Source organism: Urocampus carinirostris, chromosome 2 (genome assembly GCF_059441175.1).
Source record: "Urocampus carinirostris isolate Australia breed hairy pipefish chromosome 2, RoL_Ucar_1.0, whole genome shotgun sequence".
Taxonomy (NCBI): domain Eukaryota; kingdom Metazoa; phylum Chordata; class Actinopteri; order Syngnathiformes; family Syngnathidae; genus Urocampus; species Urocampus carinirostris.
The window spans coordinates 28,277,182-28,304,926 of NC_142350.1; the positions used below are offsets into that span (position 1 = coordinate 28,277,182).

General features: G+C 38.6%; 2 protein-coding genes across 2 annotated transcripts; both read left to right on the forward strand.

The window, feature by feature from the left end:
- Positions 1 to 2,218: 2,218 nt before the first annotated feature.
- sp8b (sp8 transcription factor b) lies at positions 2,219 to 6,076 on the forward strand. Its single transcript, XM_088327902.1, has 2 exons — positions 2,219 to 2,355; positions 2,544 to 6,076. The coding sequence occupies exons 1-2, from the start codon at positions 2,335 to 2,337 to the stop codon at positions 3,852 to 3,854; spliced, it is 1,332 nt and encodes a 443-aa protein (XP_088184028.1). The 5' UTR covers positions 2,219 to 2,334; the 3' UTR covers positions 3,855 to 6,076.
- A 3,964-nt stretch (positions 6,077 to 10,040) lies between these two features.
- macc1 (MET transcriptional regulator MACC1) lies at positions 10,041 to 20,539 on the forward strand. The gene is made up of 5 exons (XM_088326115.1): positions 10,041 to 10,180; positions 14,218 to 14,313; positions 14,408 to 16,392; positions 16,474 to 16,662; positions 18,741 to 20,539. The coding sequence occupies exons 2-5, from the start codon at positions 14,226 to 14,228 to the stop codon at positions 18,942 to 18,944; spliced, it is 2,466 nt and encodes an 821-aa protein (XP_088182241.1). The 5' UTR covers positions 10,041 to 10,180; positions 14,218 to 14,225; the 3' UTR covers positions 18,945 to 20,539.
- The last annotated feature ends 7,206 nt before the right edge of the window (positions 20,540 to 27,745 follow it).

Consider the following 27,745-nt stretch of genomic DNA (forward strand, 5'->3'; position numbering starts at 1 on the left):
TTGACACATGTTATCTAAAAAAAAAAAATATTCATGTTATACATGAAAATGCATTTAAAATGACTTATACATTGAGAAATGTGCGTTTATTTGACATAAAATTGACCTCACCATAATTGTCGGCCATCTTGCTGCTCCGTGTACAGCTTGTGAAAGGCTTGGCAAATAATGATGTAAATAATGATGTGGTTTGGTCACTTTGAGTCTCCATAGTTTTTATTCTTCACTGTGCTTTTTAGCACACGTTTTCGGTTGCATAACACAATACAGTGACATTTTGAGGTGAAACAATACACACTGTCTCTTACATAAATGATCATATAGCTAAAGCTTTAATGAAATCTGAAACGCTTCACTTTAGTAGCTTTTTCTTCAATTCAATTCAATTTCCCACATGCGTTTGGCCAAGTTAAACACGAGTCAACAAACTTTACCAGACTTTTTCGGTAGTGGAAAATGGAAATTAACTCGAATTTGCAGGACATTACTGCCATCTACTGTAAAGGAGTGTAATTGACCCTCAGTTTTCTGAGCAATATTTTGCCAAGGCAAATACCTACGACCCACTGAAAAGAGGTACAGGACCCACTTTTGGGTCGCAACCCCACTGTTGAGAAACACTGCCACAAATAACCCAGATAGTGCACAAGAATCTTGCATGCATTTTTTTATAATTTATTTAATTTGACGTTCCATCTACTCATCAAAAGAGCCAATAATTGACATCAATTATGGGAAAGTCATTTCAATATAGGCTCAAAAGGGTGGAGAACAAAGCAAGCTTTATGGGGTTGTGTATATTAAGGTAAATCCTGAAAAGGTGGTGAACATTTAAAAAGACATTGTGAAAGAAAACCTAATTCCTAAAAAATCTATATTGATTTGATTAAAAAGCAAAAATACATAAACTACTAATTAAATGTGCTTTTTAAAAAAATAGAATACTCACATGCCAAGAAATGTGTATTCATTGTACATAAAATGAGGCTCACCGAGAGGGAGATGACATGATTGTCTGCCATACTATGATAAGGGTACCCCCAAAAAAACAAAAACTTGCAAAAGGCTGGACAAAAAAACATTGAAAGTCAAATAGTGCTATTTGGTCAATTTGAGTCTACATAGTTTGTAATCTTCCTTTTTAGCACTCATTTTGACTGCAGGACTGGACTGAACCAAGCCAGTTAGATGGTTTCAATTGGCCTGCCCTAAATTTCCAAGTATGCCAAAAAAAGAAGCGAGTCCCCGGGTCATCTAGATCAAAAGTTATGATTTTGAAATAAATATAAACCAAGTACCCTCTCGGGGCCCTGGAGGGCAGTGAAGGATATGCTATCAGTGTTAGTCGGTCGAGCCTAGTAGTTTAATCTAAAGTTGTCAAGTGAAATTGTGTTTTTTGCCCGTATTCAAATAATATTGCTCATGCACTGCTAACACTTTTATGGTATCTTTTATTTTTTTTTCATTTAAAACTAGTGTGAAAACAAAGGCAATACTTATATTTTATGGTTATTTATTTCAAACAGTATGAAAATTAAGACAAACATTATACAGTATTCATTGTGCACTTGAGTTTGTATAGCGTGGTAATTTGGTTTAGGTGTAAAACTGTTCACTCTACTGTTAAAAAAGCAGTTAACATGCACATTCCATCATGAAAATAATTGTTTCCCCATTATTTTTGAATAAACATGTTATGCATAGAAAAGAACCTTTGTCATCCATAATTATAACGTATATGGTAGGCTACTATGAATGATAAAGCATAATACTAAAAAACTACTGTAAGCTAAAAGGTTGATATTATTTCACTGATGCGGCCTGCCTGAGAACTACAGCCAAACTGAGTTTGACCTCCCTGCTTTAAAAAGATGCAAGAAAACAGAGCGATTTTTATTTATTGCTAACTTTAATTTGACGCCCATTACATCCTCACTTTTTTTCCTAATTTATGGAAAGTAATGTTCCGTTGAAAAAAGAAATCTCAATAAGTGCCCCCCTAATTCCTCCCTCCTTATTCACTCTCATTTAACTTACCTTCCTTCCGCTGTCTTTTATTATGGAGGGGGCGGCCTGGGGGGTGGAGAGCCCCTGTCTGCTGATGACCTCACGGGGGCCGAGCGGTGGCCGTGCGGCACTCCGGAGCCTCTGATTGGATGTCGTTGTCACAGCGCCACTTCAAAGCCGGAGAGGAGCCGCAGGACCGTGCAAGAATGGGCGGAACGCATCATTGTATTGCACACCTCTAAAAAAAGAAAAGAAAAAACACTGCAAGGATTCATAAATATAAAAAGATCCTGAAAGGAGGGCTGTGTTTTGGTGTGTGTGTGTGTGATGGCAACTTCACTTCTTGGGGTGAGTCTCCAAAAAGGACTTTCTTACTGCTTCAATTAGTTCTTGTCATTGCCAGCGAAGGTTGTATATGCGCTAGATGGGATAAAAGTTTGTGTGAGCGTTTTTTTTTCAGTAGGTACGCGAGATTTAAAAGCGTATCTAAGGGAGGATTTGTGGTATTAAGTTGTTATTTTGTGTGTTTGATCAAGGAGGAGCCGAAGTTGGGATCGACTCCTTTAGCCATGTTAGCCGCGACGTGCAACAAAATCGGCAGTCCGAGCCCGTCGCCGATCTCGGATAATCCCTCTTCGTTTGGGAAAGGCTTCCACCCGTGGAAGCGAGCCTCTGCAGCTGCCGGGAGTTGCAGCCTGGGTTCGGGTCTGTCCGGTTTTGGCGTGTCCCGCAATTCGGACTCTTTTGGCTGCAACGGATCAGCAGGTTCTAGCAGCGCGTTTTCTCTCACGTCCGGTGCTTCACCGGGCTCCCACTTCGCCAACGACTACTCCGTGTTCCAGGCTTCGGTTCCGAACAGTTCCCAGGAATCGAACCACCAACCGGTCTTCATTTCCAAGGTGCACACATCCGTGGACAGTCTGCAGGGTATCTATCCAAGAATGAGCGTTGCGCACCCGTACGAATCCTGGTTCAAATCGTCCCATCCAGGCATCCCTGCAGGTGACGCCGGTGCATCCGCTTGGTGGGACGTGGGAGCAGGTTGGATCGATGTTCAAAACCCCAACGGGGCTGCCTTGCACTCCACCGGACTGCAAACGTCCCTGCACTCCCCTTTGGGTGGATATAACTCGGACTATTCCACTTTGGGTCACTCTGCCTTTAGCGCAAACCCCTCTCCTCACCTGTTGAGCACCGGGCAACACCTGATGGACGGTTTCAAACCGGTTCTCTCTTCCTATCCGGACAGCACCCCGTCCCCACTAGCTGGTGCGGGGGGCACCATGCTTTCCGGGGGGCCACCCGCTTCTCTAACGGCGTCCCCGCGCTCATCCGCGCGCCGATATTCTGGTCGAGCCACTTGTGATTGTCCGAACTGCCAGGAGGCGGAGAGACTTGGACCGGCTGGTGCCAGCCTCCGAAGGAAGGGCCTGCACAGTTGCCACATCCCCGGTTGCGGGAAAGTTTACGGGAAAACGTCGCACCTGAAGGCGCATTTGCGGTGGCACACCGGGGAGCGGCCGTTTGTGTGCAATTGGCTCTTCTGTGGCAAGCGCTTCACACGCTCCGATGAGCTCCAACGGCATTTGCGCACGCACACGGGAGAGAAAAGGTTTGCCTGTCCGGTATGCAACAAGAGGTTTATGCGGAGCGACCACCTGAGTAAGCACGTCAAGACTCATAGTGCAGGTGGTTCGGTTGGTTCGGGATCTGGAGGAAGCGGGGGGAAAAGGGGAAGCGATACCGACAGCGAGCACAGTGCACCGGGGAGCCCACCGTGCCACTCCCCGGACCTGTTGCACTCGGCCGAGGCCAGGCATGGCGTAGTGGGCATGAACGGCCTCTAAACTCAGCTCACCTAAACTCGGAACCAGAACAGAGAGTCTGAAATTGTCCTTGGAAAAAAGGCAAAGCTGGAAGATACTGTACAAACTATGTGCTCAAATGCGCCTTTGCGAATTTCGTTAGTAACTGGGAAAACAAGGTTCGGGTCCGTATTATTTCCATTGAGTGTGTGCTCCGTTTGGCCTTTAAATTTTCCCGTGATACGACATGCAGTACTTTGTTTCATTTTAAGGCCAATACATTTCTTAAATGATATTCTAATATTCGACATGCAACAGCGTCGCTGTCGATAATAAAGCAGGTCTATACTTTCCACAAGTTGGACATGCTTGTATGCACAATATAAAAACGAAATAATTTAAACAAAACGCAAAATTAGGCATTATTTTAATTTTACTTTGCAGGCCCGTTTCCAAAAACGAAACCGTGGAAATTTATGTATGAACGAACCTTCATATGTTGCTGTCATGTGAGAGAAAAAATAAAAGTTCGTTTTTGTTTGTTCATGATTCAAATGACCCCCCAATCGTTTATTTAAAAATGCATTTAACCCCTGGGGTTAGAAATAAATTTCTTTACACTCGAGCTATTTTGACCATGGAGTGTCCACACCTTTGCGTTGTTACAACTTTGTCATTTCCATTTTTTTTCACGTCCAACCACTCAAACTATTGAGGGGGACTTTAGCTACGCGTGCATTAATTCTTTTTTTGCCGTCAGTTTTTTTCTGATGACAAATCATCAAAACCCACAAAATACATAATACGTGAAAATACCTCCAAAGGGTTAGAATGATTGTTCGCAAAACAAAAACCAACAAAAAAACAAAATCCACTCTTGAAGTAATAATAGTGGGGGGGTTTCATGCTGAAATAAAACGAATTTCTTTTTCACATAATCGCAACAATTTACAATCTGATATTGGTTTAGACAATTCAACAAAACATACATAAATTTGTATTTACGAATCAAACAAGATCTTTTTTTGTTAAGTAAATTACAATTTTATTCTTTTAAATTCTCTTGTTGTCTTCACGTTGAAATGACCCGCCACAGTGTTGTTAAAACCCCAGAAGAAAAACTAAAGGATATTTAATTCAACTTTAAATGTTGTGGTTTTTAGTTTTTTCCCAACATTAGAAAGAATGAAACGTTTTTATTCATATTTCCATGTAAGCTGTATAAAAAATACAAACATTGTACTTAAAATAAGGACAACGCGAGGGCTATATCATCAGATAAAGGGTGACATTATTTTAATTAGAGAAATAAGAATTGTGATTTAGTGTATAAGCACAATGATCAGTGTGACTTATTGTGAAAACAGTTCCCTTTTCCCTGAAAAGGACAGTTATTGTGCCCGATCCAACTTCAATTTTTCGGTATACCAGGCCTCATAATTCCATGGGTAATTCTCAATGCACAATTCTCCAGAAACACTGTTGATTTTTATTATATAATTGTAAATTATATCCTTAATAAACTTATAGTGCATACGAAGCATTATGTCGTTTGTTGGGGAAAATATAGGCCTTTATTATGTATTATCGATTTAAAAACAAATAAGACATGTGTCATTTGTTGTAAAAAAATACATATAATAAGAACTCTCTTTTTCATAACTGTTCCGATAGAAATGATCTTCGACTTCGATTCACGCCTGGGTAAGGCTGTCATTTATTTTATTCACGGACAAACTCTGGCACTTTATAAATAAAAGGGAGATGTAAACAGAGCTCGTTGTGGAATAATTTGAGTATAATATTTTGTTATATCTTACCGTCATACACATTAAGAAATTTGGTGTTCAGTCCAGATGTGCGACATTATAAGTTTGCAGTCGAGGTGGTCCCGTGTAATACTGCAAAATGTGCTGTAAATATTCAACAATGTAGGTTAGTATATACGCCCATGTCAAAGGTGAGTAATGTATTTGTCCAGGGGACGATTTTTGTATAGTTATTTGTAGTTGTATATGGACGCTAGTAAATATTTGAAAATATACGGATGTGTACTTTGGATTTTTTTTTTCTTTGACATGATATGAAATGTATTGTGGGAGTTCTATTTAACCACCACTTTTCTTGTATTTAGGGGTCTTTCTCGTTAGGTGCACTTTTAAATTGATTTGTAAGATTTGGAACTGAGTTACCGTTTACCCATCCTTGTTTTTTTTATTTAAGTACGCATGTTGTAAAGTGGTTTTATTTTACAATGATGTCCCTTTTCCTTCCGAGAATGGCTTTTTCTGTGAGCCACTCAATAAAGTCAGTATGGACTCAGACCCCTGTTGTTGGGTGGATGAAATGATCGGTAATGAAACTGATGCGTATATATGAATATTTCTGGTGGCTTTCTCCTCTGATGATCTGGTCCATATTTCCCGAAAGAGGCCTTCGTTTTTAATTCAATAGTTTTCGTTCCAAAGAAGGCGAATCGCCTTTATAATGACCAACAAAATCCCTAGACTAAACGTGAACATTATGTCGGGCCGATAAAAAGAGCCCTGCGCGCAAATTTGATGTCAATTCCGTGTTGCAAGAGGTGTCTTATTTGTGTCAAAAATTTTGGATGATATTGAAAATGTACTGGCTCTAACGATTGTGTTAAATGCGCAATCATTTTCGTTTTGACAACATTTTTCCAACGTGAGAACATGAGTGAGCACAAATTGCTTGCGTGGGAATGGGGCCGTCTCCATTAATTATCATGCTACAAAAAAGTCTATTAAATTAAAGTTTGGAAAATGCAGCTCTGCATTCAAAAGATTTCTACAAAAGCATCGTCTCAAAGTACCATTGTATGTATAGAACTGGTTGAAAACAATTGAGAACGAGACACTGCATTGTTTCAAACAAACAGACTTAAAAACTCAAGTTTTAGTTGAGCACTTATGACCTCATTGTCCTTTCTACAGTCTCCAAGGCAAAATTGAATTGTATTTGTTGAAATTGATAACAGCATTCTGAACATTGATAGCAGCGAGATTAGACATGACATTCCAGGATGAACACGTAAGAAAGACCTAAAAAAAACAAAATATAAAAGAATGTCATGATAAATAGGTAAACATAGGGAGTGGTTGGAGACTGGCCTAAGTTGTAATAATTGTGCAATGAAAAATAGAGCATTGTAACAATAGTGCAATGAGAAGTAGTGCAGTAAAATTTAGCAAGAAAACAAATTCCCAACTGGCAAAATATATCTATACTGTATTTGGGAATTTAATAAAGTTGGGTTGAACGAAACAGAAAACAAAACTGCAGTGTTAAAATAACAACAAAAATAAATATGTGAAATTAAATATATGTTTATAAAAAATCTGCAGGATACAATGTGAAACAAATATTTGAAAGTCACCGGAGCTGGTTGAAACTTCTACTTTCAAATACAACTATTTAGCGCCCTCTATTGTTCCTAATGTTTTGCCGGTTCCTGTCCAGTAAAATATGCTAAGTTTTGAATAGTGATACGAAGCAATGAAATACAACGGATTTTTCTTCTTTCAAACAATACATACAATACTGCATATTTTGGACTATTGTTGTAGTTTTTTAACGAGGAAATCTATACATATCAGAGTATTTGATGTTATGGTTGTGTATACATCCTACTAAATAGGATTTAAATTTAAACTATTGATAACAATAAAAACTACAAAAAACGTTATTTTTGTATTTAAATGATGGTAACCTTATCATCTGTCAAGATGTTATATAAATATATTTTTTTTAAATATGGGTGCCACCAGGCTATACTGGCCTAAGACACACCACAAGAAATGGCGTCCCTACTATCGTGGTTAGGATCGAACCAACTAACAAACTAACCAACCATACTTATCCAGGACTCATACTTATATTAAGATAATATTGTCTTTCAATTCCTTATTGTACTCCAAAAAATGTCATTAGAGTATATACAATTATATTTGCCATATACAAGCGAAATGGATGGACTTATACATTAAACATAATGCATTGGTCACCAGTATGAATTCCTCAGGCCTCCTGCAATCTGTTTTTTCAAAGAGGACGTCACAGGACTGAATCGGTTCTCCGGGATGAAGAAAACAGCGCTCGATTTGACAAGTGTTCCCAGCCAATTGAAAAAAACAGAGGTAGTCTCCAGATCGTCTGTTGCAACTATTTTCCCAGACAAAATCACAGACTTGGTCTCTACCACTACCATCATCCTGAACAGTCTCGAGGCACAATCAATTGGAGAACACTCAAAGGTAAACAAGTCAGTCATTGCTCCGAATCTCTTACACTTACAGGGTACCGGTTTCCAAGTTTTCAGTTATTTGGATTATTTGGTGCCAGCTGGTGAGTCCTCACATGTTAATAGCACGGTTAGTATTTGTTAATAGGGTGAGGACCAGAACCAATGGCGAAGCAGCATTCCACCATTTCGGTCCTCACCTGTGGAACGGTCTGCTAGAGAACATCAGGTCTGCAGGGGACCCTTGACATTTTAAGAAGAGGCTTAAGCCTTTGATTTGTATAATCTTTTACTGTACCTTACTTTACTTTTACTTCGCATTTGTATGTTTTGTTATGCAGTCGTTATTTTTTTTATTTACAATTTCATTGAGTTTTTATCAGTTTTCCATAAAAATATAAAATAAAAAAATCCAACCAAAACAAACCCAAAGACCGACAGGCAAAGGGAAAGTTTGTCTTGTTAAATAAATGAATAAAAAAATAAATAAATAATGGGCGGCACAACTGATGAGTGGTTAGTGCATCCGCGGCACAGTTCTGAGGTCATGGGATCAAATCCAGCTACTGGGCCTTCCTGTGCGGAGGTTGCATGTTCTTCCCGTGCTTGTGTGGGTTTCCTCCGGGCACTCTGGCGTCCTCCCACATCCCAAAAACATGCATGTCAGAATGAGCAAGTGAGTTTCTCTGTGTGCACTGCGACTGGCTGGCAACCAGTTTAGGGTGTCCCCCTGCCCATTGCCTGAAGATAGCTGAGATGGGTTCCAGCACCCCCGCGACCCTAGTGAGAATAACCGGTGCATATTATCTCTGGCTGGATCGATATAAGTAAATAAATAAATATACCGTAGACTTAACGAGGGGTGAGGGGTTATGCACTATGAGGCGTTATTGACTACCAATGAATTAATTACAATCATAAAAACTTAAAATTAATTTCCAGTGTTATTATATTGCATTGGGGATGTTACTCCAATGTTATGACTTATTTGGTGACGTGTAGGCCTCGTATGTCTAACATGCTGTTGGTTGAGAATAAAAACAAAGTTATTAAATAGCACCACCGTATGGCAGAAAAGTGAAAATACAAAATAGTCACACAACTCAGTACTTTTAATCGACTATTATTGTTATGCGTTTTTAATGTCTTCATTTAGCATTGAGTCACAGTACTCAAACATAGTAAATTTCAATACTTTACTCACCATTTCATCTCTCAAAAGCCAAATATGTCCTCTGAACAAGTTTCTAAATTACTGCCACACTGCGCTGTACACAAATCGGCCTCTGCATCACCCTCGCCTAAAAAAAACATTTTACGAGATGAAATTGCTTAAGTTCAATTAATTGGTTGAGGGAAAAATAAAAAACAAAGTAAAAATACAGGAATAAACCTTTTTTTTCACAAATCAAATTCACCTAAACTAAGTGTTGTACATATAGCATGCTTATTACTTATTTTGCTTTAATTAACTCATTAAATTATATTTTGTTTGTATTAAGCGCGTGTGTTTGCTCTTTTAGTGGAGGAGTAAATGGTTACTCATGAAGCATAGCTGCTGCCCTTGACAGGATTTACTCAATTTAACCTTCGTTTGGGGATTTATCTCATGAAAGAGACACAAACAGAAAAATCAATATGTGGGGGGTGCTGGGTTTGGCTGTCTAGCCTGATAGAGAATTGCACGAAATATTCAGAAAATGAATATTTTCATGCGTTGTTGTTTAATTTTAAGATCTCATATTAAATAATATGTTTTAATCCCACGAGTTAAATTATTATTAGCCTTCTGGACGATATATTTGTCAGCGCTGCGCTTATCTGAAAACTCTCGAAACCGCCGCTCGGTTTCAGGTGTCGTAATGTCCAGCGTGTAAATATAGGTCTGCATTGTGGATATTGTAGTACTTTAAAGAGGGACATCCTGGCAAAAGCTTCTCCATTAAAACTCAGACTCCCATCATGCTTTGCTTGCGTGAAGGCGGAACGGAATCGTGATGAAGACACGCTTCAGGGGTCGGAAAACAAAGTGCCGATGTTTGGAGAGAAGACACATTTTCTGTCATCGTTCTCAAAGAAACACTATAACCCTCTAATGACGACGGTGAGAAATATTTATTATATACTTTAAAATAGTTTTCAGTGTGCTTTACCAAAGTAACAGGTAATGTGTCATTAATGCGTAACGACAGGACACACACCTGTCGAGACGTGTTAATTTTTTAATGACATTCACTGCATTCATCCTAAATATATTTATTCAAATTCGATTACGAGTCCAATTTGTTCTATTTGCAGAAACTGTTACGTACAATGTTAAAAATTGGTATTTTGTACACAGGATATTCTTATCGAAATCAGTGTAAACGTCATAATGTCTGACAAGACCAACCAGTTTTTGTGCACTGGTTGTAAGAAAACACATTATTATGACTGTCTCTTTTGTCATCTCGTAAATGGGTTAAATCCAGTGAGTGACACATTGACAACTTCCACTATAGGTCATGTTTCACTGCTCTGGAGACACATGGCTTCTTGTCTTAAACAAACACACTGAAATTAATGCTAAGGAATTCTTTTTTTACATCATTCTGTAAATTGTTCTCTGTCAGCCATTGCTGATTGGTATTCATATTTGCAATTACTTAGCAAGGATTTACATTTTCCTTAGACCCAAAACATTCATATAAACTCAATATAAAGCATTTCGTTTCTATTCATTTATTTATTCACAGACTGTCATTATTTAGCATATTTTCCAGACTAAAGGTCGCATTGTTTTTCAAAGTTTGGCTGGGCTGCAACTTATACTGCGCTTGGACTTATCTGTAAAATTATTGACACATTATTACTGGGTTAATCATTTCACATGACATTTTCACACTAAATCGCAAGAGGGCGCTCTAGGACTGTGTTGATGATTTCAACCTTGCCGCATTGTGCCGAAAAATGCCCCTTCCCTAGCATACGTCACTTGCGCAAACGTAAATTAAATGACTTAATATCTCAGGGAAATATAACAAAACAGTAAAGCACAGAGAATTTTGACCTGGTATAGAAATCACTTTTGAGAACGTTTGGTGAAATGACACCATATTTCCGGAGTCAGGAAGGTTTAGAAGGTAAGGCGTTATTTCATCTATCCATACATTTTTCTGTGCTTCTTATCCTCACTAGGGTTGTGGGGGGTGCTGGAACCTACCCCAGCTATCTTCGAGCAGCGGGCAGGGGACACCCTGAACTGGTTGCCTGCCAGTTGCAGGGCACACAGAGACAGGCGACTCACTCGCTCATTCAAACTTAAGGACTATTTGAATCTGGCAAATAACCTGACATGTCATTTCACCAAACTCAATATTTTCAATGTGCTCAAAACAGATTTCTAATTCATAAAAACAACTGAACAAAAATGGTACCGAAAAGAAAATCGTATTCTGCGGATTACAAGCTGCAAATAGTGAAATATGCAGCCGAAAAGCAGATAGCCGAAATTGGAAGCGGTCGATTTGATAACTGTGGCAGTGACAGCGAGGATAAAAATTTCATTGGATTTGGTGATTTGGAGTGAAAATGATAGTTTGGTAAGCATGTTATCTATGCTACAGTTATGCGAACATATTCATCCCTTTGCTCTCTTTTATCTTTAATTGCCTTACAATATTACATGTATGTTTTTGGTGTTGGGTTGTATCAAATAATTTCCCCACAAAAATGCCACTTATACTCAGATGTGACTTATATATGTTTTTTCCTTCTTAATTATGCATTTTTTCGCCCTTCACAACCTTTACTCTGGATAGATTTATAGTTAAAAAAAAAATACAGTATATACACGAATATCACATAAAACAAGAAAACAGCTCAGAATAATATTCTATTTTAAAGGCAAATAACAGTGTAACTTCCAGGGCTATACCAAACATTGTGAAATTACTTTTTTAAAACTCACAAAAGGGGAAATAATTGGCAGTTATGTATTCTATTGGGTCAAACTATCACTCTCATGAAACCTGTATACAAGTGTTTAATTAAGACAGGTGTCTTCAACCTTTTTTCAAGCTAAGAGCTACTTTTTGCTACTAATTAGCGCAAAGGGCATTAAGTTTGATATGCATTTCTAAAATAACAACTTATCATTTGATTACTATGTGGTTTCTATGATATAACTAGGTTAACTATCGTAAGTAGGGTTAAACAGACATAGTCAACCACTAAAAAAATAATTTTATTAGAAAATCACAGTGACCCAGCACTGGTGAGCTATTTTCAGAGCAGGTCAGCCCTGTTGCACGGGGTTATCAAGTTGGAGGCCCCCGGTATAAAATATCTGCTATTAGACTTAAAGGCACAGTGTGTATTATTTGGGGGCTTTTAGTGGTTTAAAAAAGGTCATCTATTTTAAAAAATAGATTGATTTAAATCATAAGCAAAAATGAACTATCGCATAAATGTCCATTTTTTCTACTTGTAGGTTGACATTTATTAATTTATTATATATAACATGAGGCTCTCCTAGAAGGAGCTGTCATAACAGTCCGCCATCTTGCTGCTAAAGGTACCCAAAAACTAAACATCTTGTTAAAGGCTGGACAAAAAAATATGAAGAAAAATGTTGTGGTTTGGTCACTTTAAGTCCATAAAGTTTGTTTTCTGTCTTGTGCTTTTTTGACACTCTTTTTCAGTTGCACTCCAAAATACAGCGGCAACTAGTGGTCAAATAATATATATTGTCCATTGAAAGTCAAAAAATGGTCTAACAACCAGGGCTCTACGACCATTGTCTAACGACTCTTATAAAAATAGTTCAAGAGGAAGTAAATGGCATATTTTATCGGGTCAAACTATCATCAACATGAAACCTATATACAAGTGTATACAATATGTGTTATAAGACTGAACAAAACATACCTTATGCAGTGTCTGAAATAACATCTTTTACGTCGGGCATACAACTTATAAAACGTCTCCGCCCGGATGGCCGACAACTTTTTCAAAGAAAAATAAAAAAAGTTTTTGTTTTTTTTTTCAAATCGAACTTTTGCTTTATTCTGATTTCGAAATCTTCGTTCGGTTTGGAAATTTCGGTTCGTTTGGCAGTTTGCATACTCGGCAGCCAATCAGAAGCCTGCATCGAATAACTGTGTGCTTCCGGACTTTATAAGGTCGTGCATTTGCATATCATTTTCCCAAGCGGGGGGGGATTTTTTAAGGGTTATTGTTCTATCTTCTTTATTCATTATCCATTACCTGTTATCGGTCAGTTCATTATACGCTACAAAGCCTAGGAGCCGGGGCTCTTACTCTCAGCCTAAAGGCCAAGCTAAGGTCCTAGCCCGTTCCCGGAGGTACTGCAATACCGGGCCAATGCGTGGAGTGGACAGAGCAAGCTCTTATTCCATCTTCGGATAGAAAAAATCAATGACACACAGAGAACACAAGAAAAATGGATAAGTGGTTAGGAATCAAGCCAAAACCTCAGCCCCAGAAGAAAGATTTGAAAGAAGCTAACAAAATTTATGACGCTACAAAACGTAAACGTACATTAAAAGCATCTTGGAAAGAGGAGTTCACGTGGCTTGTAGCAGACGACGCAACGCAAACATTGCATGAATGAAGATGAGTAAATACAGGTACAGGCTGATAACAGATGGAAAACAGCGATGTCATTTACATGCAATGAATGTGATAAGTACATTTGTAAAAAACTTTATTTTGAAGTGTTGTTCTGTTATATATTCTGATTATCAATCCTTAATACCTTGCAACAATGTTTTTTTTGTTTTGTTTTGCGATTAGTCGTCTTATTGTGTTTCAAGTTGTGAAAAATGGGGCAGGCAACGTTATGGCTGGTGTCCGGTAACTTTTTGTCATGAGTTTCAGACACCACCTTATGGTTAAAGATCTAATTTGTATTATGTAGTATGCAACATGTGTAGTAGTAATACTCGCTTGAAAAAAGTTATTAATCTATGTATTACTCCATGTCAAAGTTTTAATGACAGAATTAGATTCACTTTTCTGTTTGTTCACATTTAGAAATGGTTGGTGTGTATAACTTGCCCAGCTCCAGCTTCCACTTGTACTTTTTACTGACTTTGTATTTTTAATCGCAGTCAAGTTTTTTTTTGTAATAATTTACAGATGAAAATATGGCAAACTCCTTGCTTAGTGCAGGGAGTATTGTAAGAAGCAGATCAGAGGGGACACTAATTGATCTGGAGGAACTTACTTTGAATGGTAAATATTGGATTGGTTCAATCTTTTTTTTTGTTTAGAAATTTCATTTGAGATAAGTGTTCAAAGCACAATTACTGATATTTATTTTTCATAGATGGAAAATTGCCACAAACAAGAAAGTCAAAACAAAATCCCTTTTGGAGCAACTTATCTGGATCAAATCCATTCTTAGATGACATTGTTCACAACAACTCAGATGTGTTTATTTCCAACACATCTGATGCATTCCCAGGGTTTATAAACAACCAATACGCAGAAAATGGAGACAACATTAGCACGTCCTCCGATGAAGTCAATGCAGGAAACCTGTACAAGAAAAGCAAAGCCAAAAACAAATCTTCGAAATGGAGCAGCGCTGAAGACATTTTGGATGGAAATTTCGAGGGCAAAGCACCAACGAGGGGGGACAGCTTCAAACCGCCACAGCCTGTTCTAAATCCCGATTTTGAGTGGTTAAAAAATGACAGAGAGGCCTATAAGATGGCTTGGCTGAGCCATCGGCAGTTAACACGATCCTGCCTGGACCTAAACCTGATAAGCCAGAGTCCCGGATGGGCACAGACCCAAGCCACAAACTTTCAGGTCATCTGCAAAATTGGTCATGATGGAGGTACAGTCCAATTACCAGACTCTGAAATCAGTATTGCTGTACCACTAGGTCACGTTTCCCCCGGTGAAACACAGGAAGTAACCTTAAAGGCAATGCTTGACCCCCCTCCTGGACTTAACAGCAACTACACTACCACTATGAGTCCACTCCTAGAAGTAGTGCTAAGCAACATCAACACGAAAGGTCCAATCATCTTGAGGATTAAACTTTCCGGAGAGGTAAAGGGCGACCCCTTAAGTCAGATTATGGCCAGTGTAGCCGGACTGCTTTCCTACAAACGAGAAGGACCCTACATCAAAGTAAATGATTGTGAAGTTTTGAAGAATATGATGCAGATGAAGCTCCAACAGTTGAAGACACATTTTTACGTGATAGCAGTTGCAGAGGCTTCTGCCATTCAGTCTCCAATTTACTCAGTCTGGGATTATCTTCACCGGCAAATTACAATTGCTGTTTATGGCCCCAGGTACATCCATCCATCTTTTAAAGTTGTCATAGTAGTGTGCTGTCATGAAGAAGTTCCACCAAAGCTTCCTTTTTCAGATATTTGCAGAGGAAATAAACAACTGCCTCCACTAGTTCTACAGCTCTGGGGAGCTCATCATCTAAGGACAGGCAATTTGTGTGATCTTTTTGTCACCACCAGTATCAAGGGTTCTGTGTTTAAAATAAGGCTCGAGGACAGGGTGAAAGAAGTAAGGCAGAGGAAGCTGAAAATAGGAACTGTGCTGCATTTGCCAGTTGCTTTATCTTACGCTAGTAGCAAAGAAATAAGTCCTTTCCAGTTGGACCTGCAAGTAACCGAATCCAACTCTAAAATTGTTGCCGGATTCCAGGTGGATTCGCCTCCTCCAGCACCCATTCGATGTGAAAAACGCAAAGTTGAGATTTCAAGAACATCTTCTATCCCTGAGGACCAGGTGCCAGTTTCCCCTGTATTTAAAGACAGACCTGTAAACATCAAGTTGTACGGTGTGGCACTAAAATCGGTTCTCCGTCAGTCACGTGTGGACTACCTCTTGGAGTACTTCAAAGGGGACACAGTGGCTATCCTGTCTAAGTCAACCGTTAGATCTGTGGGGAATTCAAAGGGAAAGGAGTGGTATATTGGATTCCTCAGAGGCAAAACGGGTTTGGTGCATTGCAAAAACATCAAGCTCATTACGGCTGATCAGGTGATCGACTTCACCGGCATCCGTGTGACTACTGCAGTCCTCCTGGACAACATGATGCTGCCATTCAAAAAGCTTACATACATGTACTCATCTATCCAGACCCTAGTCACAGAGCACATCACCAACTGGAGAGGTTTTGCAGACTCCTTAGGGTATCACAATCTGTCACTGGACAGCATCACTCGCAGAGCTGCTGAAACAGAGGCCGATAAGGTGGCCTGCGTGCTTGAAAAGCTGAAGGAAGACTGCCACACTGAAAACAGTGGGAAAAAGTTCCTTCACGAACTCATGGCTGTAAGCAGAACAAGTGTCAACATTGTAATTTACTTGTGAAGTAATGTCAATGTAGAAACATACTTCTATGATGTCTTTTAGGGTCTATTAAAAATGGACCATGTCAGTCTTGCGGCCCATCTTATTCAGAACACGGTCATCCTGTCCACCGCCGTGGAGCTGGGGATTCGATGGCGGGAGCTCGCTGACAAAATGGGGAAGCGGACCAGTGCTCAGATTGCTGTCTATGAGGCACCACACAGAGGGCAGAATGGAGAAATTGGGCCTCAGGTCAGTTCAACTGTCTCCTAGGAGCTAAAAATATTGGACGTCTATTTTGATGTTTTGTATATTTCATAATATAACTGTATATATTTTAATGTTATGCAGGGCTACCAAATATTATGAAATTGCATAGTTTACTGCCACAGTTTATAGCAAATGGCTAAAAATGCAATTTCCATGAGCTTTAAGAAAACTAGAAAAAGGAATCATGCGATGCTCATTTTTGTATTGACAGTGTTGATTGGTCCTAGTTTATTTATGTGGCAGCAGGTTTGAGATGTGGTTTCTTTTTGTCCAAGAACCCCTTTCAACTTAAAAAAGGCATTCTTAAATACTATTATAAAAATATCCAAATTGTCTTCATCTTTTCTGAAATAAGATTTTCAATGTGATAATATAACACTTTTCAATGATACAGTATGATGCAATGTTGTATGCGGTTTCATTTACAAATTTAACCCCAATAGCATATTATGTCCTTAGGCCTTTTAAGCGTTAAATCAAAAAGAAAAACCCAATGTGAAATGTTACTGAAATTGTCAAAGCGTGAAGGTTAAAAAGATCACAAAACATTTGAAGTCATTACAAATGGGAGATTTTGAAATGACCATTAGGGGGACTGATAAGTTTAAACTTTAGTAGACACACAAAATAAGGAGAGAAGACATAAATTGATTTTGAATTTGCAAAGAGGGCAGGAAGAAAAGCCTTCAGATGAGAAAGTCTGCCCTGGTCTAAAGGCCGTCCCTTGAGCCCTTTCTTTTTTATATCTCTAAAGGGTATGGAAATCAAAGAACGGTAACATAATTGGCCGACAGTTACAATGATGTAATAGCAAAACAATGAACAACAGTGTGCAGCCCTCGGGCATGGCACGCTTGACTCTAACTCAAGAGTGTTCTGTACATTGGGCAATACTGACTATTTGGTCGGGAAATGGGGTAGATGTGAGTGTACTTATTCATAGAACTCTGCATCTGGTTTGCTCCTTGTGGAATCCCAATGGCAGACTATGGATCCAAGTCATGTTTGTTTTTATAGCCCTTAATCACAAGGACTCTAAGGGGTGTATAGGCAAAAGACTGCCATTACAACATCTCCTGATCTAAATATCCACAACTCATTGGAGCAGTTTCTTCGATTGTCAGATACACAATGTCATCTCCATGGCAATGGAAACTAACATTTTACTTGCAAATAATATCACTTAAAGCATACATGCTGAAAAGAAGGGGACCAAAGACTAAGCCCTGCGGAACGCCGAGGGAACTATTGCTAACCCGATCAGGCTGCTATGGTGTTAAAGCTTTCAGATTTGTTTCTGGATTGCAACTCCTCCAGCTCCAAGTCAGCTGCAGAATCACCCGTTGAGCGTCAGTTTACGGAAAAAGGTTAACATCATTGACAAAGGGCTAGGGCCTGAGGCTCGCGTGTAACAGCCATTCATTGCGGCTAGTGGGTGAATCTTTAGCCAAGCGCTTCTTTGAAGTGTCTTTGATAAGCTGCGTGTGCCTGATTCATTACGAGTTCAGGCTTTCGGTTAGAAAGCGGCTTTGGCGTGGCACCTGATTGCAAACAAACTAACTAACAAACATCCGTGCACAATAACAGTCCAAATAACGAACTGTCATCCGATGAAATAATAAACTTATAAAGGACCTTTAATTGTAATGTAAACATTTTTAATATTGTACCATTTTTACACCAGCTCAGTAGCCTAGATGGTAAGGCGCCCGCTTTGAGACTGGGAGGTCGGTGGTTCGCGCCCCGGCCGAGTCATTCCTAAGACTTAAAAAGTGGTCGGCGGCGCCCTCTGTTGGCTGCGGCTGCATCGGCTCGCTACAACGGGTCAGGTGCAATCGACATTTCGTTCTGTGTACATTGTTACACAGAATGACAATACAAGGAAATTATTATTATTATTATGCATGATATGAATATATAATACATCTATTATACTACTATATTATTCTAGCCTTTATTATTTTCACTTTTAACTAATTTAAACTGTTTTTTATACTAAGCAACTTTAAAGTCTACTTTATATTTGCATGGGTAGGTCTGATCTGATGACACTTTTACAGTTAATGTGGAAACCTGCTTACGACTTCCTGTTCTCTTGGAGTCAACGTTATGGAAACCGTTACAAAGACATGATTCAAGACCTTCACCTGATCCTGGATAAGATGAAGAGCCCTGCTACCAGACATTGGAGACAGTTGACCGGTGTCCTCATAACAGTCAACTGCCTCGATCTTTATCGGGCCTCTGCTTACCCCAAGACTTAAGCACTTTGCCATCAGATCCTGGCAACATGACTGCACTTCTTCTGTTAGTTTATATGAGTAGTACTTTCTGTATCTGTCCTTTTACTACAACTGTGATCAGCCTGTCTTGAAAACAGCCCAAAAAATGGAAGGCCTGTTTGTTTAATACCACATTGTGTTTGTTTAAATGTAATAACACATTACAGTAAAATTCACTTTGGAATTTTTCAGCACTGAATACGAAATTTTGCTTGTTTGTTTACTTGTTCCCTTCAAGTTATAGAACAGGGGTCGGGAACCTTTTTGATCAAAAGAGCTGTAATAGCAAAATATGCTTTTTTTTTTTGAGAAAGAGACACGCTGTATATTTTAAGGAAAAATTAAACAGAATCACCAAACCCGCGCATTTTATTTCACTGCGTGATATTACATGATAAAATTAAGGAAATAATAATAATGCCAGAACTTGTGTCCCATCTCAACAAATTTATCGCTTTACGACTTGTCTCCCTCCCGCAGTTACTCAAGATAATGGAGGCTGGTTTTTTTGTTTTTTGTTTTTTTCCGGAAATAATAGTTTCAGAACAAAGTGCTAGCAGTACGATGTAAAAATGTCACAAAATACTGCAAGAGAAAAGTTTCCGGCTGTACAGAGTTTCCCTTCACGGCAGTGGGTCTGTGCTGGGGAGAAGGAATCGTGCCGTGTGTGCAGAGAGCCGCTCATCCAATCAAACCCATCCAACTCCTACCTAGCTGTTTTTTTTGTAGTTTGTTCTGTGGGTTTTCAGCATAAAATGTCTCAACAGTGAACATGAATTCATTAATGAGCTTCCCTATAAATGATTACTTAGCGATGTACAGCCAAAACAGGGTCTGTTGGTGTAACACCTTGATATATAGGACCGAAACTCGATTGTTCAGGCACTTCATTTGCTTTGCGTGAAACATTTAAGGGCAAATCAGAGTTTTAACATCACCAATGAAACTTTTATCTCCAAGCCATATCCACCTATGAAAAAAAGCTATAGGTTCCCGAACCCTGTTTTAGAACATCACTGCTATCTTTTATAACATATTTAGTTGATTGAAAACAGGCAGCAACAAAAAAAAAAGTGTGACTCATTTATGTATCATGAATATTGTCTTAAAGTGATAATGACCATGTCCGTGATATTTTTGAACCTTGTATTTTAGAAAGCACCGTCCTTGTTCACAATGTATGGATAATTATTGTATAGGTTGCTGCCAAAGAAACAAAGTATTGTAGGAGGTAGAAATCTTAAATGCAATAAACCAGGAAAATGAATCATATGGAAAAAATGAAGTAAATGTCAGTTTTGTGATAGACATTTTTATTTAACCACTGTTGCTTTTTTAGACGTTTTCTGGCACTATGTATTCGAGATTGTGTTTCAGTTAGCCACAAACTCCTCGATGGAATTGACTTTGGCTGAAGGAACTTGCCTCAGGCAAATCTCCAAATTAGAACAGGCAACAAAGCCAACTTAATCACATGAAAGTAAAGCATCGTAGCACAGTAGAGGAAATTAAGAATATAAAATGTATGTAATATTGTGATTTTTTTTCATTAAATGAAAAAACTGGAATATAACGAACATTACCTTCTTCTACATTGTCCTTTAGTCGTCTTTGTGTAGAAAATCACAAACTACGAGGTGTGGTCTCAGACTCGTCTTTCTTCAAAAGCTTTTGAGAAAATCAACAGTAACACCCCTGATTGCAGTGTTTCAATTCCATTCATGTTCTGGAGCGGCCACACTGCCACAGGAAATGATAGGAAGCTTTACAAAAGTAATGTCAAACTAATTTTAGTGGGGTGGGACTAGAACATTAAAGAGAGAAAGAAAGAAAGCAACAATACAGAACAAGAGAGAAAGAACTAAAGACACAAAGAAAAAAGTAAGGAAGAGAGAGTGAGAAATAGAGAAAAAGGGAGAACAAGAGACAGAGAGATACAAAAAGGAGAGAGTAAAAAAGAGAATGAGAGATAGTGATACAGAGAAAGAGAAAACAGGGAGAGTGAGAAAGAGAAAACAAAGAAAAAAAGAGTATAAGTAAAAGAAAGAGAAAAGGAGAGAGGTAAAAATGAGAAAAATAGAGAGAAGAACAAAGGAGAGAGGCAGAGATATATGAAAAGAAAGAACTAGTTTCAGAAAGAGAGAAACAAAGACAAAAACAGCAAAAGAAAAAAGATTAAGAATCAAAGAGAAACAGAAATAGAGAAAAGAAGAGAAAGACAAATACAAAAAATGAAAATTAGAGAGAGAAAGGAAGAATAAAAGAGAGAGATGTAAACACATAGAGAGAGAATGAGAGTCAGAAGGAGAGAGAGACAAAGAGGGATGGGAAAAAGAGAGAGAGAAATAGAAGGAATATAGCTTCAGTGTCTTTGCGAGTGGCACCTGGCTTTGTCAACATCAAGCGGACATATTTCAAACTGGAGCTCATTTTTCTCTTGAGCCTCTCTCGGTGTCCCGTGGGCGGGATTTAAAACCCTTGGCGGGCCCGCAGGCTGCATCTTTGTCACCTGTGGTCTGCAATGTGAAAACATGTCATATTTATGATGAAAGTTAATAAAATATCTGTATATCTCCCATTCTGGTCTACACAAACACGCACAAAATGAGTAAAATAGAAAGAACTAGCACATTCCTTCAGATATTTTCTCTCTAAACACAGAATGACCCAAATAATGCCGTCCAACATGTTGATTCCATTTACATAAGCTCCATTATGATTTGTTTATTGATGTAGAGGTTTTTCGTACAATATACTAACCTATAGCACTTTTCCACTGTGGTACAAAAAAGTTATTTCATATTTTGCAGTTACTTTGAATTGGATCACCAACATGTGAACCATTTATGAAAAATGACAAAAACTAAAAAAAGAATTGTTTTTGGATATCATTATGTATAGAATCCCTTTTAGTCCATATTTATTCTCAAAAATGTAATACTATCTTCAGTATGGAGCTGCAAGCAGTAACACTTGTATAGGACAAAAAAGTGTATAATAATACTTATTATGATATATAATATTGTATGTGGAGTTGTGTGTGGAGTTAGATAAGGGTGATTCTTTTTTGCAGCAACATTTTGGTGTCATGATTTTTGAAGAAATATATATATATATTTTCATGTTTTTATGATTTTATTACAACACTCATATGTTTAACACTAAGAAATACACAATGGGACAGATACAATTATAATGATGGCATATTTTTCATTGCATTATTATTACAAAAACTTTTCCAAAGCACTACGCTGTGATAACTTTTTTGCTGATTTATCCTGATGTATGACAGTTTTTTTGTAACCTTTTTGAAGCACTAAATATTACACACTGTCCCTTTAAACTATAATACTAATCCACTGTTAAAAATCTTTGAAATTTACAGGTTCAAATAAAAACAAATAATTGAACGAATAAACAGCAAGCCAATTTATACACAAAAACATGAATAGATACATAAATAAATGATTCCACTTTAATTTGCTTTTAGATCAAGTGTTTGCTATTCTATCGGGGTAGCGAACACAATTACACTTCATTGGTTCCGCTCTGTAAAACGACAGACACAATTATTATTTACTCTTTGAATAAATGCAGTTATATAAACGCAGTGTCACATTACTTTTTCCTGCATTTTTAGCTATTCATTGGGTCTTTTGACCCCTATTCGGGAAAACAGTATGCTCAAAATCTGCGGTGAAATTCACTATCCAGTCGGGGGCGCCATTGTTCCAACAATTGGGCATCAAGCGCCTAAAAAATAACCTTGCCGCCAAGGCATGTAAACAAAACATGAGTTTATTCTACATATTGATATTAAAAGTCAACTTTTCAAGAGTTGCAGCTAACTGAAGTCCACAATCTATTACAAATGAAGATAAGTGAGATTTGGACGTTTAAGAGTGTCTTGTGCAGCCAGCAAAACTTGGGAGCGCTCCACAAATCACTTCGCTTAAACAGAAGCATTCCTGTGTCCCCCTCGGGTGCATGAAGCTTCATTTGATTCGGTGATATATGCCGGGGCCAAGAAGTCATTTTGCTTTTCGATTTATTAGCAGTCTGATTTATGCATAGTGCGGAGGTTGTGAAGGCGACTGCTTACACGACACCCACCCTTTTTACTCTGCGCGCTAACAATCTGGTAAAGAATGATGTGAAAGCTGAGCAAGTTGGATGATTAAAGATGGTGGAGAGGGGGTTGTTTGAGGGCCTCCGTCAACATTTTAAAGAGAAGCACTTCTTTTATAACTCAGGATTGTGTCCCCTTCCCCATCAGGCAGCAATTGAGATGGTGATTAGAAAAAATACATTTGTATCCAAGCATATGAGATTGATTGATATTTTATTTGTAGACTGCTATTAAAAACAAAATTCTACTTTTTCTACTCGGCGTTGACTAAAGACAGCGGTGGGCTGTGCATTTCACACCTAGGCCTTTAGCAGAGGTAAGCTCTTAAACCCTTTGCTCGAATGTATAAAATGTCAAACATTACGTTCAGGTCGAGCAGGGCTGCTCTCTTACTGACTTTTTTAAAAGTCTAATTCAACGGTCATGGCTCTTTTTTGTCTCAGTGTCTCTCTAGTTAATGCTCCAATTTCAAACAAGGGCTGCAACTAAAAATATTTTAATAATAAAAGAATTGGTCCATTCTTTCCATTAATCTAAGAGTCGGATTGACAAAAAACACATTTTTAATATACTCCTACATTCAAATTTTAAACTTTTGGACAAATAGAAGCATAGTGCACAAAACAACAGAATATTATATACTTTAGAACGATAAATTATACAAGAGTTTGTCAAATAACATAAGAATTTAAAAAAATACATACAGATGTATGCTATTTAACTGCAAACGTGTAAGATAGACTTTTCCTACCACCTTACCCAAAGATCCTGTTGCACTTGGACTTAACATACAAAACTAAAATGAAGAAAGATCATATCATTAAATTTTGTGTGTGGCAAAATATGTATCCGCCAAAAATATATAAATTATAAACCAATCTTTCAAAAAGTGATCAATGTATTTGTTTTCTTGGTTTAATTTTTGAAAATGATAAATCTTCCGAATGTGCAAATGATATATAATATGCTTAAAAATCTGCCCCTTTTGTTAAGGTAAACAAGTCTTTTTTTTTCTTTTTACTTTATATGTTTTATTTTCCTTATTTTTCCCCTGTATTTCTTCAGCACGTTCTTTTCCTTTGAAAAGTCTTAACTGTGTAGTGTTTAACTGTTTCATGCAAGTCTTGTTTGTAATAATGCAATATTCAATGAAAAGGGATTTAAGACAAACGTAGGAGACTTTTATGAAAACGGTCTCAAGGCTCCCTCTGCCAGACCAAAACAGTAGTACAACCCTAAACCTCACAGCAAGATCCAAATCGCTTATTTACATTGATTCAACGTTCAAAGTGGCTAATAAATCACGCGACATGACAAATCGATGAGGTAATTAATTGCCAACGTTTTTAATAATCAATTTTAATGGATTTTATCAATTATTTGTTGCTGCCCTATTTTCAACTCATTAAAATGACGGACTGGCTTAAAATCTTGCCGTCAACTGTTAAAAAAAACCTTAAATGATGGAAGATTATTGGTCAGTGTAACGTCTGCAGACACAGAAAGACTTAAATGTGTATAAAGTCTTGTTTATGTCATGATTACTGATGCGAGGCACCTGTGCCCGTTCCTTGGCGCCAAGAGCCCTGGGCGCTGATTGGCTCCCTGCCTCTTTTTAAACCCCCACTTTTCTGTCATCATTTGTCGGATCGTCTGCGAACCTATGCTACCCGCTAGGAAAGCTTTTGTGACTCTCCGACTCCTCCTGCCCTGTTTTCTGTCTGATTCCTGTTGCCGACCTCTTTTCTGGACCCGTTGATGTTTTCGCTCCTCCGCCTCGGCCACCGACCTGTTTTTTCTCGCTTTCAACAACGACCTACGCTCGACACAGAAGTGCTACTTCCGCGTCCCAGCTATCTGCTACCCGTGATCAACGATCATCGGATTGTGGATGCAAGTCCTTTCATCCTTCTAAATAAAGCTGAGTAAAACGAATGCAATTGGGTCCTGTCTCCATTCCTGGTCCGTGACAGTTTAACTTATATTTAGTTACAAAAGGTCCTGCAATTCAAGTTAATTGATCAAACTTCGAAGTTGTCCAACCATTCCAAATATGTCTAGTTTTTCCTGAATAGTCCGTCTAGAAAATGGCTTTGACAGTAAATCTGTGACCAAATGAATTTCTTCTCCTCCTTCAGACATTTTTGGGTGACAAAACACTATTAAATCCACACAATACATTGTTTGTGCAGCTCATCCTCAACTGTGGTTGGTGCGATCACTTTGGTGCATTACTGCCCCCGAGCCAATCATAGGCCTTCTAGAAGGGTCCGGCTTTGCCAACTGGAAATCTGTTTGGCTAATACAAAAGCTTTATCGACACTTACTTCATCCTTCACTGATTGTGAAGGTCCCCGGGTAGATTTTTGATCCTAGCAAAAAGTTATATCTGAAATGTGATTGGTTAAATACGTAAACATGAAAGCACACATCTGGAAGCAATGCAACTGGGGGAAAAGCAATAAAAGGAAGGTGACATGATTTGGAATTATTCAATTAGTATTAATGGACAAAATATAATTAACCTAAGATATGATAAGCTCCAGCACCCCTGTGACTCTACTGAGGATAAGCAGTGCAGATAATGGATGGATAATTCAGATATGTTTTAGGCCAGCAGAGAAGGCCATGCAAGCCCCGACAGCCCACCACTGACTGAAAATAATGTTAAAGTGGATGGGTTGAGATAATAACCCATCACATCTCATCTGTTTTTGACAACCACTCGCAATTCACCTTTTTATTGGTCCCAAGGAGGGAGGGGGTAAGAGGTTTCCTTCTTCCTATTGGAGGCATGAGAGAAGGAACATTGAGAGACACTGTATTAGAATAGTGAAATACTGAAAAATACGTTAAAAAATGTGGAAACATAAGTATAAATGATACTATGTATTTTTAAGAACCTCCTAATGCTATTTTTTCATTAATAAAAAACCTGTATACAAGTGTAAAAGATATGTGTTATTGGACTTTAAGGGACAGTGTGTATTGGTCACGGTTGCCATGGCGCCCAATTGGCCCCGCCCATGTGGCACGAGCTGCGCCTTATTGACACATTGGCTTCTCGTCTTTTTAATCTCTGTGCTCTTATTTTTCCTTTGTCAGTCCGTCAACGAACCTCTGCCCCGCAAGACGTGGGTTTTGACTCTTGTCTTCTCTTGTTATTCCCTGTCCAGTATTGTTCCCATTTATTTTTGTCCTGTTTAATAGTGCTTTCCAGTTTCGTTCCTGTCTATTTTTTCCTTTTTATTATTCTCTCCAGTTTTCATTCCTGTCGAGTTTGTCCTCTTTATTCTCGATATCCCGTTTCTTTATCAATCTTGTCTGTTCCGTCCTGTCCGGTATCGACCCCATCTGTCCGATATCTACTCGGGCAATTGGTATCGATCTCGTCGGCTTCTGGCTTCCTATCATCTCACACCAGACTGTTGCTTAACGTGAATGACTCCCCATTTCCTGTAAAATAAAAGGCTTGTGTGAGAAACGTCACGTCTTTGGGTCCTGACCCCGTTCCGGTTCATGACAGTATTATTTAGTGGATTCCTGTGGTCAAAGTAAAATTCATTCGTTAAAAAAAATATCGATTGAAAGAAAAGAAGCAAAAATTCATGAAAACATAGCCGGAGAGGTAGCCTCTCAAAGACACCTTTGGGGGAGCAATGGTGCTCATACTTGTGTATTTTTTAAAATACTCGTAGGTCAGGATATTTTCACGTATTTTACACAAAATGAGCCTCAACTAGTAGGGGCCGACATAATTGCCCACCATCTTGCTACTACGGGTATCTGATAACCAAAAGACCTCACGAAATGTTGGGCAGAAAAATTGCGTTTTTTGTCACCTTAAGTGTCCATAGTTTTCATTGTTCCTTCTGCTTATTAGCACTTGTTTTTTGTTGCGCTATACAACACAGCGATTATACACACTGTCCCTTGAAATATAATAAAATGCGCTGAAAAAAATAAATTATTAAACAAGATTTGATTCTAATAGGGATAGCTGGAATGTGAAACTGGGCAAAAAAAATCAGCAAATTGCAAGTATAATCTATTGCAAAATTCGTCAAAATCAAAGAACATGCATTTTGTAATTCACAGCAGCGGCATGTTTGCGGTGTTACAAGGTGTTTGATGGCTTTGCTTTGACTAACAGCCCGCTTGGAGCCTCTTCCCATGACCACCGCTGGGATGGAGGAAGCTCCATTACCACATGACTCACAAAGAACTCCCCCAAAAAAATACAACATAAAGTGTTTGGCAGCGTTCTGGGGCAGCTTTGTGAGTAATCTCCGTCCACATCCTGGCAGCCTCATTTTCTCTCACTTTTTCCATCCAGGCCGCTTCACAGAAGTCAAATTTCATGAATGTAGCAGCGCACCAATAAGTCCTTTGAGCCCGGATAAACGTCGGCTCCGACGAAAAGGACTAGCGAGGAGGGGAATCCCTTATTTATTTTTCAGGTCGAGGTGATCACATCCTATGTTGTGCTGGAAAGTTTTGTCAGGTGGGGCGCGAGGTTGTGGGGGATGTGCAGCGCATGGCTGCTGACAGGCCCCAAGTACAGAGCGTGACACCCCCCAGTCCACCAATGATGTAAAAACCAGATGGCGTCAACAGGGCTGGCGTTGAGGTATGCTGATAATCAGAGTTTTTA